The sequence below is a fragment of the Sturnus vulgaris genome, chromosome 1 (genome assembly GCF_052056855.1).
Source record: "Sturnus vulgaris isolate bStuVul1 chromosome 1, bStuVul1.hap1, whole genome shotgun sequence".
In the NCBI taxonomy this organism is placed as follows: Eukaryota; Metazoa; Chordata; class Aves; order Passeriformes; family Sturnidae; genus Sturnus; species Sturnus vulgaris.
In genome coordinates this window covers 74,292,386-74,310,878 of record NC_142243.1, presented here as the reverse complement: position 1 = coordinate 74,310,878, position 18,493 = coordinate 74,292,386, and the positions used below count along the sequence as shown (strand labels likewise).

At 40.0% G+C, this 18,493-nt stretch overlaps 1 protein-coding gene across 1 annotated transcript in view; it reads left to right on the top strand.

Moving 5' to 3' along the window:
* Positions 1–18,493, top strand: part of GMDS (GDP-mannose 4,6-dehydratase) — a 404,327-nt gene that overhangs the window by 314,147 nt on the left and 71,687 nt on the right. Inside the window, exons 8-9 of the mRNA XM_014872447.2 lie at positions 8,163–8,281; positions 17,358–17,454. Of these exons, the coding sequence (XP_014727933.1) occupies positions 8,163–8,281; positions 17,358–17,454 (216 nt within the window). The remainder of the gene's footprint in view (positions 1–8,162; positions 8,282–17,357; positions 17,455–18,493) is intronic.

The window sequence follows — 18,493 nt, the reverse complement described above, 5'->3', positions numbered from 1 at the left end:
AAAATAGCAGGGAAAATTAATTCTGGAAGGGTAAAAAGGGAGGGGAAAGCGGGTCAAATATCTTTCCGAATTGTCTGCTAGGTGGAGCCTGGGAAACATGTATTTGTTCTATAGTCTTGTCTATGCAATTCAAATCTGAGTGGTTAAAACTCTCCCATACTTTCTGCAATTCGGATTTTTCTTCCCCCCCCCCCCCCTTTAGCTTTGAATTTCTTTCCCTTTTCTCTTAAACAGAATTTAAGGAAGCTCTTTGTTAGCAATTGCGACAATATCCTCTAAAATTAAAATGAATAAAACAGAGCATATTTGCATCCTTTCTGTATTTTTTCATTAATTTACTTTGTGTCACACATGTCACTTCCAATCTAACCATTTGAAGAATAAACAAACCATTGTGGACCTAAAACTCTGTTCAAAAATTTTTGGCAGGAAAAAAGGACTATATTAATTTTCATTGTTGGTTGAGGTTTCTCAACAAGCAGCTTTACTGTTTCTTTTTTGCCTCCAGCTAGCAACTAAAGATCAGTTATAAAACTGTATACAAATACTTCCACATATTGAAAGAACAATATTTTGACATTCAGTGACACAAGGAAAAAAAGAAGGAGTAAACTAGTTTTTGATAACACAATGAGAACTTTGTGTTCACCCAAGGTCCATGTGAGAAACATCATGTTGCGTTAACAGGGAAGGTTGACCTTTAAGGTTTATCTGGATTATAATTCTTGTGGTTTTTATTAATAGAACTGCCTACTAAAGTTTCACGAGTCCTCCCTGAGATCCGTAAAACAATTGGCCTATCTACTTACAAGAGAGAAGTTAGACAGTATTTCCTAGTATTTCCTACAGATGTGAGGGCTTTTGTTTCAAAAGAAATTGATATTGTTTTCATTTGAGATGGTCCACAAAGATTATCAGGTATTTTATTATCTTAGTAACTTTATAATTGTTGGATTATTATCTTTCAATGTATCAACTATATTCTTTCAACTTGAAAGGAAAAATCATGGACCTGAACACAAGTTCACCTCTAGAGCCAAACCATAGAATTTTACTAAATCAGCAAGCATGCTTCAAATTGCTTCTGTGGAAATTTCTCAACTGTAACTTTGAAAATTTCTGAGAAAGTTTATAAAATGAATCCTTATCTCGTACTATCTCCTGGGAGACATGCTCTTTGTTTACTTTCTTGGGATTCTTAAGGTAAATTTTCCATTGTTTCTTATCAAATGATGTGTTTTTTCTCTCAGAGGAAAATGTTTTCATCTCAAATCTGTTCCCATTTTATATTTTTTGTGTATTAGCGATGTCTATGGTTTGCAAATGTCGCTCTTCTGAATGGAAGCAGCTGCCATGTCATAAATACTCAATGTCTCCTCTGCAAGAGCAGAAAAGACACAGCTGAAGGAAAAACTTTGTACACAGACTTTGGAGTCCTTATGTTCAGCATTACACAGTTAAGGAAGAAGTATATCAAAATGTATTTAAACTGATGAGATCTGATAGATAGTTGAATGGTGTTCAGAAGGATTTTTCCATGAATGGAGGTTCCTTGGGCATCGGATCTTGCACCAACACTGTGATTTTTGGTAATCTGACAAAACAGGATGATGACTCTTTAGAGGAAAGGAAGAGGCATGTGTCCTGCCCTTCTTGGGAAATAGCTCTTTTGCTGGAGGTTTTGAGAAATGGTTGAGCATGTGAAAAGTCACCAATTGCAATGATAGACAATGACTTTAATCCTGAACTTATGTTTGCCTTTCAAATACAAACTGTGACAGCCCAGTAAAGTTCTTACTTATTAGGTGTGCACCCTTGCTTTTTAAGTAGATGATCAAGAAGAGTTGTAATTTAGGGGGAAAAAGCCATAGTAGTACATTGACTATGCATACTCTCATATTCCTGCTGTCACTGGCTTCTTGGGAGTATCGGCATGCCTGGCAGCACATCCCTGCGGTTTTCTTTGGCAAGAGTCCCCCCTGCCATGCTTGCCTTGACCTATAACATTGTCAGAAACAAGTACTAAAGCAGTAGTCATTACTCTAGACTGAACTCCCATTGTGCCAGGGAGCATGGGATCATGCCCAACACTTTTGTATGATGCCTGTCAGACAAAGGCAGCTTACAATTTACTCTGATCACAACACTTCTGTGCTGCACTTCAGCTCCACTGGTGTTTTTCAGCCATGTGTGCTATGCCCCTGTTGTGTGCAAAACGTGTAAGAATTTTTTTCCCCTTCTGTTGTGTATTATATGTAAATCTCACTGTGTCTTTATATAATCTCCTTATATAACACACTCTGATGCCTACCAGGTACACCCAGGACGCACCCACTCTTTTAACAGTTGCAGAAGTCAATCAGATGTGGGTGACTCAGTGTAGCACCTTTTCTTCCTTCTCTGCCCCTTCAAAAGTGAGTAAATAGATAAACTGGGAGTCAGTTTGGGTTCAGAGCTCTGAGTCAATGTCCTGTCTCACTTTTCTAAGACACGATCATCAATTGTGGTCAGTTGTGTAGCAGCTTGAGAAACCACAGCCAGTCAGCTGGGTTGTGTCAGGAGGAGCCGGGTGATGGCATCTGGAACTGCTTCGCATCCCAGGCAGGCAGGAAGTGCGTGGGCACAGCATCTCCACACGTCCTCAGCACGGGAGATGCCAAGCGGCCTCTATCAATGTCAGTGCAGTTGAGCTGGGACAATGCAGGGAGGGAGGTGCTACAATAGCCCTCTTTTTTGTGGCACAAATGGAACAGTGCCTCATGATGCACACAGGAACAGCAGTCATGCCAGGCCTTTGTGCTCGCCATATGGGCAGAAAGCTCTCCTTTGCTCCCACATCCCTGTAAAGGCTCATCATGCTTTGGCCCACAATGCTCAATTCTCCTTCTCAGTGGTGACCCCAGCAGGATAGCTGTGTTTGGGATCACTAGAGTACCATATCCAACCCACTGAATGCATCTGCCCGCTTCAAGACAATAGAGTATGGAATACCAGAAAGACAGAATTTCTATAAATGGTGATAATGTACTGTTGGGTCTCTCCAGGTGGTGATGTTTTCTGACTTAGTCAGAAATTGGTCCCTGATTGTTGACAGCCTTGAGGTAACCCATTCCTTCCACAGTGATAAGTAAGTAGAGCTAGACATTCACCAGCCTCTGCTTCTTTGCCTCTGAAACTCACAGACAATGCGCCATGCATCAGGCTGCAGCTATCTGTTCCATCTCCTAAAGTAAACATTACTGATTCGGTTTGGATTTTTTTTCTCCAGGTGTGGCAAATACAAAGTCAGAATTTCTCTGCATAACACCTAGGAATATTTGCAAAAGTGTTTTTTTTACAGTATAGGTCTTGGAAAAAATTGCCATGTAGCAGTGCAAGGCAATAGTAATTAGTACCAACAGGAACATTTCCTATTTATCCTATTCTGGGACCTGTTCAGTCATATCTGTTTTGGGTCTTGAACTGGATGAGACATATGAAAAGGCTTTATACTTATTCCTTTGAAAAAAGATGTCTTTTATTTCTAGAGCTGTATCATCAGCTGTGCTTTAAAATCTTAAAAAGTCGGATTTATTTTTGCTCTTGAATAGGAAGATACGTGATTATGAGCCCATTTTAACTATACAAGGTGTGAGAGCCGACAGTGAAAAAAAAGTCTCAAATATATGGAGTTAAACATAACCTCAGCTACCGGGTCTTTGTTATCCATGGATGACAGCCCAGTTAATAAATGTTTTCTTACTGGGATGCTAGACTGGAAGTTAATGGTGAAACACATCTACAACATACTCTAGATTCCCGAGACACGCAGACACGTCACAAGCGTAGTGGCAGTGGCATGCACAAAATGTGTCTGTATGGGGGTTTTGTTAGTCAGACTTGGGTTTTCCCGTTTACTAGCCCAGGTGCAAACACTGCATAAGCAAAGAAATTTAGGCAGGGAGAAGACTATTTCATGTTTTGGATATGTTGCTTGAAAATCGTGCTTACTACTGGCAGGGGTTTATACAGAGAAAAGGGTAGAGGGAAAAGATGAAAGAGGAAAGATTTTGGCAGAGGCTGGAGTTCAGGCATGCAGAACAGATATCCTAGTCCACATAATCATAAAAGTGTGTCTGCTTGCTAGACTGGCTACGTGTCTCCAGTTAGGTTTGTGTCTTTAAAAATAAATGACATAGAAATGCCTTTAGACTTTGTGACTTGCTAGACCAGAGCCAAAAAGAATTCAAATATGAAAAATATGTTTTGTCACTTTTGCCATTAAGGGAAGAGTCTTACTCTAAGAGAGTCAAAGCCTGAATTTTGTCCATGGTAGTTTTCTCCTCTTTTTCAACATCTACCCATATTTTGTTATCTGGACTGAGCAAAAAAATTAGGCAGAGGGTGGCAGAACTGAGCACAAGTAATTTCTTTACTTGCCCTCAGCCCATCCAAAGGAGCCTGTACAAAGAAATACAGGAAAATCCACAATTCTCAATTCCTGCACAAGAAAAATTCCTAAAATATACGACCTTGTGATGGTTAAAAGATAGCTAAGAGCCAAAGCTGGGCAATGTTTTTATCCCAGTTCAGCCATGTCATGGGTCATGTGGTTCAGCATGTGAACAGGAAGGTGAGAATGGGTGAACTTTTGCCTCAGTTGTGCAGTCCATCAGAGAATAAATGGAGCAAATCACTCTGCAGCTGGATCAGGAGGTGAACGGCTGAATACCTCTCACACAGAGGCCTTTGTGTTCTGGACATGATCTAGCATTATGATGGGACGCACTAGTCTGAGGCTTTGTAGCAATTACTAACCCATTATCACGCTAGAACATGAGATCATTTATCTTCTAATTCAGAGTGTCACCTGTTCTTCATTTGCCAGTCAATAACCATTAATTACTTTCAGTGGAAATTTAAACAAAGCTTTTCCCCTCTGTTAAAACCAGTAAGCCATTCAGTAATGACAAATAAACCTGGAGCTGTATCACCTCCTTTCCTCTCGTTCTCAGCCTCAAGTCTGGTACAATATGCATTCTTAAAGGAAATGCCTAGAAATTCATAGGTCAAGGACCTTTATTACTCTGTTGTGAGGAGAATCACATTCCTGGCACTTGATGTAGGGAAAGGATATAGCTACTGCCTGTACATGGATGTCTTATTGGTTGTGATGGGCTGTACCTGAGGAAATATAATTTTGACTGTGGAACTTGTTAAATTTTTTTTTCTCTTCTGGCTTGCCTTGGCATTTTTTTACAGACTGCAAATGCAGACCCATGCAAAACAACAGCATTTGGTCACCTTCTTCAAAGCAAAACAGAGCTATCACTTGCTTTGTAATTTTTAGCACGTTAATTTTTTTCAGACCTCATTGGATTGAGGTAACTCTAAGTGCCAGCAATTGTGAATGCCAGAAAAAAATAGAAGAACCCACAGTGATAGATTCTCAAGTAACCGTTAATCTAAACATTCTTTCCTGGTAGGATTTGAAGCAAAAATCACTTTTAGCAACTCTGTCTGCATTGTTTGATCATTTCTAAGTTGATCCTGTTGAAATTTATTGCAGTTTAAGTTGCATTGCTAAGACAGTGATTGCTTGCTTTTTGAAATGGTAGACAAGAGTTGATAAATCCAAATGCATAAAACCTCATTGGGTCCACTCTCAAAGGCTGTTTTTTTGTTAGCATTTTGCACTGCCTTCTTCAGTGTAGGGTGTGTTTTACAGCAAAGAGAAACTTTCAACTCTATTTCATATTAGTATGAAAAGTAATGCGTAAATGCTTTAAATGCTTGCTGGATTGTTGAATGTCTTGGCATAAGTATCTGCACTGAAACTGTGTAAAAGGAATTACAAACTGAGGTGTTCAAAAGTAAAGGGGTGGCAAAAAATTGTTGGAAGTCTGGTCCTGCTTCTGCTTAGATATATTAACATTATTTTACCAACAGTCATAGTAAATAGCAGGTGCTTATGCTAAATTGCATATTCAGTCAACCAGTGTAGCATTTTTGGGTAAGGGGAGATTTTTACCAATAAATGAGGTTTTGTTGTAGCATCTCTCTCCAAGGTAACTGACACTACAGTGTCAAGGCAAGAAAAGGAGTTCATTATGCACGGCAAACATCCACCAAAGTTGAGAGGAGAACCACTGCCCCTGATTGACTGATTGTCTAATGCTGGAAATCCTTATTTGCCCAAATAGTGCCCTCTCATACAAGGAAGTGTGTTGTTTTCAGCTAGACTGCTTAAGGAAGCCTGAAGGTCTGTGAAATCAGGAACTGGTCTGGGAGAACCAAAATTATCAACCACTTATTTTAGATACTCCTTTTACCTTTCTGTGCAGCTGCTGCTACTGTGAATCTTGCAAGCTTGTTCAGTCATGAAGAAACAGGAGTTGGTGATTTATGGTGACCTCTCAAATCAGCAGGGAAACCCCAGTGTTCCAGAAAAGCTCATATGAGAGATACAAGTTAAGACATCTCCTCCCCACAAGATGATTTTCATCAGCCAGTTGGGTATTTCTGCGTCATCAGCTAGGATGTTCAATCCTGGAAAGGAAAAATAAAGTTGCTGCCATTGTCCTGCCCAGCAGGTCATCTCCCTAAAGCACAATTTATAATTTGTGTCAAGGACTTACACAGCAGTTGCCCAAAACCAAGCCTTCCATGCACGTTCAAGAAGTAAAAAGGTTCAAAAGGAACATGTTAATAAAATCTTGGAAAAACTTTGGAAGATGCATAAAATAATAACTGTAAAGAAAAACGGCTCGCACCTAGAACCATTTAAGTGGAATGTATTGCCTCGCCATGCAGGACACTGATTTATTGAGAATAGAGAGGAAAAGCTGAATATTTCAAGTGGTATTTACCAAGAGAAACTGAGCTATCCCAAAGCTTTTATTAATCTGATTTGCAGAGTATCCACTACCATCAAGGGACCTACTAAAGTTGTTTTCTTTAAAGCTGATGCGAAGAGGTCAATGCACATAGCATCATGGATTACAATGTGAGAGGATGACAGTCCTTTTTACCATATGGAGAGAAAGTTGAATTATTTTGTTTCCCTTTTCTGGTTATTTATTAAACTAGGATCATGCCATACAGGTATTCCCTTTTCCTCTCCAAAGGAAATGAAGTGTTTGCATCATTTGATTGATCTAAAGTAATAATTATTCTCTATACGTACAGCTCCTATGCAGTCAAATAGTCCAGTCACTAGAGCACTGCCTTGCACATCAGAAAATTGAAATGTACCTGCAGTGATATCTCAGACCAGTCACACATGCCTTTGAATACCTCTTTTCCATCTGCTTTCCAGCTTTCGTGCTGACTTAGCTAGTCAGCCCTCTGAGATGGCGCCCACCCATCATTACTTGTTTGTGGGAGAGGACTCTGTGAAAGACATTGCTGTGGGAATTAAAAGCTGGTCCCATGCAATGCAAATATGTTGACAATCTGATGAAGTTTTGCTTCAAAAGATACTCCAAAACTCTTGCTGCACAAACAGTCCTCTGAAACTGATGTTAATGGTTGTGTTGCTTTTCCACCAGGGTTTTCTCTGTTCCTGTGTCAAAAGTTTCTTCTACAGTACTTTAATATGTAACATTCAACGCTTATTCAGCAGGGAAACCGGATTAACTTGGTTAAATACCTTTTTAAATACTTACTCTTAATTAAAATCTCAGCTTAGGCAAAGCAAATGTGGCAGAAGAAACAGCTAAAAGGATCTGTATTTTCATGCTTCAGTGTGTTTGACATCATTCTGTAGCAGATAGACAACAGCATTCTGGACTGAAACATTACAAAATTTTGCTCTTTTCCCCATATCGATGTCAATTCATGCAGTGCTTTAAGCAAGTGAATCCATGCTCATGAGCACTAAACCAAGTCTCAGTGCTCAAAAGTAAACATATTAAAGTCTCCCCTGCAGAAACTCCTGCTGTGAAACAAATTGAAAATCAAATACAGCATTGTTTTCTGTAATAAGAAATAATTGAACTCTTTTCAGAGTTGCATTGAACTGGTTAATAGCCACTGTGTAAAGAAAGTGCTAATTTCCCCAGCTTGGGGTATGTGTGTGTAGGTGTGGTTATTTCCAAATCAAAAATGCGGTAATACAATATCATGTACCAAAGAGGCCACTTACATGTGCACTGAATCTGACTTTGTTTATCTTTCTGCAGGCCATGTGGTTGATGTTGCAAACGGATGAGCCTGAGGACTTTGTCATAGCCACTGGGGAGGTCCACAGTGTCCGTGAATTTGTGGAGAAGTCATTTAAGCACATTGGGAAAACCATTGTGTAAGTATGAGGATGAGAGAATAGCCACAGGTTGAACATTTCTAGCCTCTTGCATTTGCTGTGACAAAACAGAGTATTTTTGTCTACATTCTTCATTTCCCCCCCCATCACTTTCTATTTGTAACATAGGAGACCTTCCATGCATGAATTACTGCCACAGCAGATATGTCTAGTGTTGCCCTCTAGATCGTAAGTTTAAAAGGTAGATGGGTTAATCTTAATTTTTGTATCAAAGTCTTAATTCTTTGTTCTCCCTGTCTTGGGGTAGGGAAGCCCCTCCAGAGACGTTAGTACCAGGGTGCTAACATCATCACCTTCCTGCAAGAGGGGCTTTTCTGCCCAGTTCTCTGTTTTGTGCCCCAGATCCCACAGTCCTGCTCCCATCCTCTGCTATCTGAAGAGGTGACACCTACCAGCCCTGTTCTTTCCAGGTGGCAGCCCATCAGCCACGCTACACGGCTTGTGGAGCAAACCACTCTACATTCCTATCAGCTCTTCTCCTACTAAGCCGTAGAAATGTTGAGCAGTGGGTGCAGAATGTTTACAATGCATATTCCACATAGTTTGATTGAAAATACAAAATTCCTTCCCAAGGCCGTATAATAAAACCAGGATGGCTTGGTGAGCGCTTTCTGTAATTTATATTTTTATTGTTTATTATTTTTTCAATTTCCCTCCTTCTGTATCTTCTCTGGGCCCCATGCATCAACATACCAATCTCAGCTGGAAAAGGGAGAGGAAAGCCACAGGCTCTTCCATGACGCTAGCGCCAGGGCTGTTCCTCAGGCCATCAAAGTCACTTGTGCAGCTGGTGAACTTTTGACAGGGCCAATAAGTTTTACTTGGGAACAAAAACTTGACAAATTCAATAAATATGCAGAAGTGCACAGATATATACAATATTATTTGAACAGCCAGTGGGTGGCTGGGGAGGTAATAACATTTTCTCCTCAATGAGTTTTTAGTCTGGTTTCAATTTTTGGCATCAACTTCCAGAAAAAGAAATTCTGATGAGGGAGAGAGAGACCGTATAAACAGTATTTCTGACCCAAAAGCTCAGTTTGGGGAATAAGCTTCTCTCCATGTTTTTCACATTTCTTGATTGCAAGATGTCCCTGGGATCACACATTGTCCCATATACCGTAACAGTAGTGAGGTTTGAGAGGCTAAAGGGGCTCTAATAATTGCTTTGTCTTTCTTAATTTTTATTCTCTTTTTATAGTTTTGTTTCTTGTGTTTATAAGCTAATTCTACCGAGTAAGAATGGATAGGAAAATGCTGCAGATTCAACTGCTCCATAAGAGTAAGAATTCTAGTGATTTTGAGAACTGCCAGGTCCTTGTCTATTATTATTTGTCAAAGCAACAATGAATGTTGGTGAACAACTTTGTCAATTTTTAAAATTTTGATTACCTACAATTAGAGGCTGATATGTAAAGGTCAGTACCTGGCTGAATATCTTTATTTGCAGATGTTCCCCACATAATTTTTTATGTTTTCTTTTGATGTCACTAAATTTATCCCTTAGTTTAAAACTGAACTCTCGGCTTTGGTGTTAGTCTAAGAAGTCTCAGCACTTCCCAAGGGTGACAAATCTACATGTGTTTTTCAAAAAGTTAAGTCCTCAAGAAAACCTAAAGAAAATAATAGGGCCAGAAATAAAAGTGAAAGTACTTTTATTAATGGCTTCTGTTATAGAGGGAATATTAAAGGATTACTTTAGATTTAGTTGTTCCTAACACTCAAAATTTTGTGTCCTGTTCATTTAATCTTTTTGCTCGTATATGGCTCCGTATGGTAGACTGTGTATCATTTATGTTTAATGCAGTCAGTATTTGGATTGAATCAGTCACAATCCGGTCTCTCAGAAAAACTTCACAGCATAATTCCAAATGTGAAGTAGAGCAGGTATTATGTGTGTATGAAGGCATAGTTGCCTTTCTTTATTACTAATCAATAACAGTAATTTGCAAAAATTATTTAAGAACTCACATGACACCTAGTAATATGGATTTTTAGGAACACAAATTGCTTTAGAAATGGGGGCTTGGGTTTCTAGTCCCCCTGGCTCCTCTGAGGTTTTTCTTTCCTGTGAATAAATTTTTAATTCCATAAGCCGTTTACAGGTGATATATAAATAATGATGCGTATGGGGACTGAATTGACATTTTAAGTGGGGATGATAATTTTGTTGCTGATAATTTGGACAGTGAACTCTGAACATTTTGCATGTTGCCTGTTTAGATAAAGCCATTCTTTCCCCCTGCTCCCAAGGTGAGAATAACATGACAACGCACCCACTACTCATCCTGTAGCCATTGCTCATCTTTCAAATTGCATTAGATGTAAAATATTCCTCAGGGTTTGGGAAATTCTCTTAAGAATCTCCATAGTTTCTCCAGGTGTCAGCCTGACCCATGCTTTTGCAGCACACACAGGCCCTCCTTGGCTGTCTGGTAACCTTTCTTTGAAAGCCCCAGTGAATTTCTACTCCCACCCCCTCCAGTTTGAATGTATCTCCTTCAGGGAGCAGCCTGGCAGAAAAACCATCCCTTTAGCATTGTGAGACCCCAGTGGTGAGTCCCATTATCTGTTACTTTACAATTTATGAGGCACCTGAGAACCAATGCACCAGAGTGTAATGGCTAAACAACTTCCCACAAGGATGGCTGCTTTCTTCCTGTTACTGTTCCTCAAAGTTTGGTTGAGTTATCTGAGGTTTCTGGGGTTTTTTTGCAGGATTGCAGGTATTCTGAAATTTTTGAACCTCAAAAACTTACCTGGGAGATTTCTAGCAGCCTTTTCCACTGCTATAAGCAATGGCACAGCTTCCCAGTACTGCTGAACAACCCGCCTTTCAAAATTGATGAAATGATGGAGTAAATGTCCAGGATAGATGCCATGGCAAACAAAAGTTGGCAGAGCTCATACCACATCTGAGAAAACTGGGCACATGTGCAGGGGCTCTTAACCATCCCTACTTTGTGCTTTGTCAGGGAAAGTCACAAATGTAAAACCTTAGCTGTCACATCGTGATACTGCACTAGTGAACAGGAAAAAAGAGATCCTGGCTGCCTCATCAACCAACAAAAAATACTGATTTTATTTTTTTAGTTTTTTTTTGTCTTCCTAATAATTCACATTAACTTGTACAGCTGAAAATCCAGGACAGCCTAAAAAGTCTTTCCAAGAACATAACATAATATTCTGTCCTAGCCAGTCATTAGCACATGTCAGGACTATGTCTTCTAGCCAAAACAAGAGAGAGAGAGAAACTTTACTACATTTTTGTAACTAATGAAATGTACAGCTGCAATAAGACTGATTCTCTCTCTGAAATGGACTGTAAAGTATTCATGGAAGTTTATCTACCTTGTGTGGCTTTTTCCTCTTACATTTCTTTTTCAAGGAAGAAATTTCAAATTATATTTATACAGTCCTCTGAATCATTCAAATTCGTCCTTTGTACTAACAGGAAAGCCTCAGAGCTACAAATATTTTTCCCCTGTAAGGATACATTTTTTTTTCTTTTACTTTCCCTTCTGCCTATTACTAATTAAGAAGTACTTGGGGGAAACACTTCCCGCCTATAATTTGAACTACAGCAGGGTAAACGAAACAGGCAAACGCTTGTCTTGACTAATTTTCTGCCATTAATCTTATTAAATTAGAACAGGATTGCAAAGATAGCCTGAAACCACTACAGCATTCAGAGTTCTTTGCAGACGGCTACAAAGACTCCTGTCTGCAAATGTGGAAAGTAAAAAAAAAAAAAAAAAAAAACAAACAAAAAAAACCACACACACAAAAACCAACAAAAAAAAAAAACTCTGTCCAAGCTGCAGAAAGATTTATTGTGGTTTTTATTAATATAGAAATGCATGCACATTTGTTACAGAAATATTCATTGCTTCCAGGATCAGAATTAATTCAGAAAAAATGAATATTTTACTCTAGTCATTTGGTTCTACATACAAATTTTATCTTAACTAACATGCTAGTTGGTCTTATAAAAGATCAGCCTAAAACAGGGAAGTTTGCAGACAAGCTATAAGGTCTTATGAGGTGAACTCCTGTGGCCTCTTCAGTGACAGTGAAAGTTGAACTGAGATTGAACCAAGGGAGAAGAGTTTTTCTGGTTTGTTTGGTGGGGTTTTTTTGTTTGTTTGTTTTTTTCTTTTTATCTTAAAATGGAAGGCTGGGTTACAGAAACACATGAGATTTGAAGGATTGCTGTAAGAATGGAAAGCATGTGGGACATGGAGGAGGAGCCATCAGCAGTCATCAGCAAAACAGCCGCTATTTCCAGATCTGGCTCTTGCCCACCAAAAATTGCTGGCTGGCTGGTGCTGTGTGTTGTATTTAAATTAGAAAAGAAAATGAGGAGCTTTCAGATGAAGAGGAGAGGAACAGAATCTCATACAGCAACTGGAGGCATTTTGAAGAGAGGTAGTTGAAAGGAACCCAGCCATGTCAGTGAAGAATGCTGGCCTGGGTGAGCCCTCACAAAAAAGACTTCTCACTTTGGACTGCACCAGTTTTGTCATCATTCTCAAAACAGAGTATATATTTCAGGGGGCATTTAACCCACCTCAGCTGGAGAATTAATTCTTTCAGCTGAGCAGGCCCTCATTATTTTCTTACTGATACAAGGTTTTATCTGCAGGCAGACACAATAACTGTTACAGCATTGAAATTAAGGCCTGAAGACTGTAATAGTCTAATTATGTGATTAGATAACAGGTATGAGAGTTTCTCCAATAGAAAGATTAGGTAAGAATGAAATATGGTGTTTCATGGGAAATTCCATATATCCCACCCCTGAAAGTAAAATAAAATATTTATCGTAAATGCAATTTGGAAAAATATCTGATTTCAGGTCAGCTGGACTTCTTTGGTTTTTTCCTAACCTCCTTTAAAGAAAGAATAACTTAAGTTAGAATTTTTAAGCCATTCTAAAAGAAAGAAAAAAAATCCATTCTGAAAATGTAAAAGCGTCTCTTTTAGACATTAATAATACAATTTTGTATCAGGCTGACACTAATGGAACTTATTTAAAACTAAAACTTTTCTTTCCATAATGCTTTTATTTTCACGGAAGCATTAATATTCTTTGAGAAAACAGTTTCTTCCCAAAACCAACTTTCACAAATTGGAGTAAAGGGACAGAGCTTCAAAAACTTTCCAATGAACTGGAAAGAAAAAAAAGCCTAGCATGTATTCTTTTTTATTGTCTTGTTATATGGGCAGTTGCAATTAAATTTTTTAAATCTGAGCTTGGCAATGCTTGGACTATTGGACTAGTAGAAAAAAAAAAAAAGAAAACAATATTGAATACCTGATTCATCAGAGCTTTTGAAAACAAAAATTTATACATTTCTTTTTGGTAGCATGCTTTTGATTTAAGCACAAGGTCATGGTTAAGCAATCCCTGTATGTGTGATTACTTTGATGTATCAGAGCTTGCTGGCAAGGTTGGTGGTTGAATTGGTGGCAAAGGAGCTTATGAAGAGTCATATTTAAAGTTTCCCTACAGAAGATTACTTGCAAAAGATATTAACGGTCTGTTATATGGTGTCAGTTTTGCTGTTTATAATGTGCCAGGACAGAATGAAGTGCTTTGGCTTAACTTCGTGTGTAGCAGAAATCAGGCCACAAATCTGAGAAATCTACACAAACAGTATATCATATTAGCTGTGGAGCAAAATCTTCATACAGTTTAATTTACTGTTCAGTTTCAAGTGTGAAAATATTTTCTATTGGCATTTATTTCATTATAAAGGTGACCATGATCATTTTATTTTTCATAAAGAAACTGAGCAGCTGTAGCCTCTAGTGGTTTTGAATTTTTTTTTTTTATGCTGTGGGTTCTATTTCTATGTAAAGATCAAGCAAGAAGATGAAATGCATATACTTGTTCAGTTTATCTCTGCTTCTGTGAAAATTTTCATTTTTATTTGATTTCTTCACAGCCTCAAAAATATATGTACTTCGACTTTTTTCCTCCTTAATTACAGCCAGACCATTTGGTCCATTGCAGTGCTATTCCCACCCCTCTTCAATTATCCTGGCTCCCTGTTTCCTTCCCTGCCCACCTCACACCCTACCAGGTGTAGGGTCATGCCAAAGAAGCATTCATCAACGCTGATAATAATAAGTATTGTAACAATAGTGATATGTTAATGATAGTAGATATTAAATTAGCCTTAAATTAAATGTACTCCATTGTGCATCACACCTTTGGCATCCCTCACTCCATCCCACTGTAAATCCAGAGTTTAAAAGCTCTTGATGTGAAGAATTTTTGAAGCAAGTAAACCTGCTTATACATTTGAATCTTAGTTTTATGGAAAATTGTGAGGTCAGTGATGGCAGTGGAGTCCACGAGAGCTGACCACTGACTATCACCCCCAGCAATCCCAAAGCACCCATCTCCAGCAGTGACATGGAAGTGTAGGTGCAAAAGCCATCAAACTTGCTTTGCCAGGAGCAGTTCTGTGTTCTCACCCATCCTTCTCCAGGTGCAGAACATGCTGGCACACAGCTGAGGTGGTCAGCATCCCTTGCTTCAGTGGGAGGGTGAAGCTGCACAGCGTGGGGCAGGCAGTGGCCTCGCTGCAGGGGCTCAAGGAGCAGCATTTTGGGCAAAGCCTGCACCAGGCCAGCGGGTGCCTGCCTGGGAGCTCTGGGCTTTGGCACCAGCTGGGCTCGGGGGATCCACTGCCCATCCTCTATACATTTAGCCCAGTCCTGATGAGCCAAACTTTCTGCAGCCAGGGATCCTTGGTGTTTTCCCCAAGTTGCACGGGGCTGTTTCCATGCCTGGGTGAGCATCTGCCCTGCGGAGCAGGAAGCTGGGTAGCCTTTGTGGCTGGAGCTAGCTGAAACCACAGCACGACACCAGGGCTCCCCGTGCCCCTTCCACCATGCTTGTGCTTCAGGATAATTTGGCATGACATTTTACAGTCAACAGTTCTGGCTGCAATTTGACTATAAATTAAGGGTGGTTGTGGTGGGTTTTTTTCTTTTGCCTTGTGGTTTGAGGGAGAGGGAGTTGGTTGGGAAAGTGGATGTCTTGGTCCTGGTGTCAGGCTGGTCCCTGCACTGTCCCTTTTATCAGCTGTATGATGATCCCAGCTGTGAGCATGGAGGTGCCAGGAGTAATTAGAAGTGCTGCTATCAAATGTTACTTTGTTCACAATGAGAAGCACTTCTTTTTTTTTTTCTCCTTGTGAACTTTTCACATTACTGGGCTGAACAAAACGGGTGGAGATTTCTTCTCAAGCGATTTCTATTGTTATATAACTTTGATAGCGACATTAAGTGAGTCTTTACTGGCTCGGCTGAGCCTTCTGGAGCCTTTTGGGTGTTAAATGGGGTTCTGTGCTCAGTGACCTCCAACAACAGCTGACGTCTCCTGATCTAAGCGCTTCCTGTTGTTTTACTGGTGACTGTTGGTTTTCTATTAAACTCATTTGAGTCCTGCACATTTTTACCCTCTGCCCTTTAAAGGGAGGGACTAATGTTAGTTTTGGCTTGTGAATGAAAACTTTGCAGTTCAGGCTCACAACAGAGCAAATGCAAAAAAAAGAAAGAAAATTTAGATTATAAATCATCTTTAGCATCATGGCATGCCCATTAACAGCTGACTTCACTGTCATTATTATCTGTAGGAAATTATTTCAATGTGAAATGTTCCCAGTATCAAGCATCCTACAGGCTTTGCTAGTCATTCGAAAGTCATGAGTTGTGCTTAAAAATTCGTGAGATTTAAAAACTATGCATATTTGGTATTTCCTTTTGCCTTTCAGTGTTAAAACCTTCATGGATACTCAAGAGGTCACTTTTTCAGACTTTTCTTCTTAGCCCCCAGGGCTAGAAACTCAAAAATGAAGGCTGACATTATCAAAGAATTAGATTCTTCTAGGAGCTTGAGGCAGCAGGGGAGCAAGGAGAAATCATATCTGTGACAAAATCCCAAGAACTGGGAGAAACATTAGTAAGTGGGAGGCTAGAGGTGCTTTTCTTTCCTTGCTGGTAACTGAGGCTAAATAGCCTATATCACAGTGCTAATTTAATTTATACACATTTTACTTAAATATAAAAAAAGCTTGTGAATTTCATCATCACGTTTTTAAGCCAAGCTGGTTCAGAGCCCCATGGTATATACTTAAAAGCAAAAAGCAAAGAGTGGAAAGAATTTCAATCATAACTCTGGATTTTGTATGTTCAGTGGATGAAGTTTGAGGCACCTATGTACATTCCTACACGTGTCATCTGAAGCATTTATTTGGAGTGGGAGCATTGTCCCCAGGCTTCCAGGCTGCAGCCTGACCTCCCTGAAGGCAGAGCTAGTCACCCACCAAGCCATTCCTCTTCTGCTGCTCCTGAAACCAGGACAGTCTCTAAGGAAAGCACAACCAGATCACATAAATTACAGCAAATTGCAGGCTGTTCAACACATATGAAAATAATTTGGATGAAGGGAGCTGGCTTTCAGCTCACAGGTAGCAAGTAGAGTTTACAATACATGTATGTGGAGTGCCATGTCGAGGTAGGACCAAAATCCCAAGAACTGTTATTGTTTTGTTTTTTCTAGTTAAGCACAAATTAAATTATGCAGCTTAATGCTATTCAAACAGAGGTTCACGTCTATAAAATTAACAGATTAAAGAGTTCCTGAAAATATTGGCCAAAATACAAGAATTAAAAATATTTTAAGAAAACAGCTTTGAACCAATCCACAAATGAAAAACCTCACTGTCATATTTATTTGCAGATACATGAGACATTCTGAAATCAGGACATTTTATTTTCCCTTAGCATTATGTGTTTAATTTGGAAGTCCTGTATTTTAGACCTTCCACTGAATCAAAAACCAAAACAAAGAGACTTCAAAAGCCATTGTTACTCTATTCAAGTCTAAACTCTCCCTTTGTTCCTTTAGCTAATGAGTTTATACTGTCCTGCAGGGAGAATTGACACCAGCCTCAAGTAAATGAAAGCCGGCCAAATGTTGGTAAGATCAGAGCACTAAAGTAATTATGGGTTGATTAAATGTTTATCTTCTTTACAGGTGGGAAGGGAAGAATGAAAATGAAGTGGGACGATGCAAAGAGACTGGCAAGATTCATGTGACAGTCAATCACAAGTACTACAGGCCAACTGAAGTGGTAAGAAAAAGCCCTCACTTGGCTTTGCAAATGAATAATCCAATCACTCAGCCAATAAATTGCTGCATTTGGCCAGCAGTCTGTGAAAACGGCTTAATTGCACTCCTGCTGCCAGCTTTTAGAGCTCTAAATGAGCCTGCTTGTTGGCCCCTCACAGCCAGCTACCTGGGAAGCAACAAGGAGCAGGCGGGAGGAGCGGGTGCCCTCTCACAGAGATGCTGCTCCTCTTTGGTCACCCTCCCTGAGTGGGAGAGGCAGTGCTGAGGGGGATAAAACATCCTATGGGAAACAAGACAAAGCATAAAACAGCTCCCTGTGAATGGGAATATGGTCATCCCTTCTCCAGCTGCAAGCAGGGGAAGCAGAAGAAGGTGGGCACTGGTGGGTTTGATTAAGAAGCACCACCTTGTGTGTTTCACAGTAGTGTTTCAACTCCAGCCGCTGAGTATCCCCTGCCCAGCGTACATCTTTGTGACCGTGGCTGCTGCAGAATGCTGGTTTAGATGTGCTCGTGTGATTTGCAGGGTCTCAGCAAATGCTCGTTTGCAGAACACATCTTTACTCCCAGGAATGCCTCAGTTAAATCTACCAGGGGTGCTAATCCAGCACATGCTGCTGGCAGGACCAAACCCCAAACCCCTGCGCTCCAACCACCTAATGAGAATTCTGGGAGAGGGAAAAACCAACAGTATTTCCAGGTCAGGCAGGACGGTGGCAATGCACAGAGATGGCACAGGGTGAAGCCTGGTTTCTGGACATAGGGAACAGTAGCCCTAGTTGTGCTATGTGGGAGTGGGTGTACCCAGCAGAGGATTTCTCCCCTCCTGTGGAAAGTGACACAAGAGCCACTGGCTGCTGACACAGCATCATCTGTCAGTGTGTCCATTCAGAAGAGCTGTGTGATTCAAGCAAGGGGGTGACAAGAGCACCTTTGTGTTGTTGACACAGATTGCAGGGTGGGAGTGGGAGGCTGCATGTTTGGAAGTGGGCATGGGTTCTCAAACTGAAATTCAGAGGGGAACAGAGACTTTCATGTTAA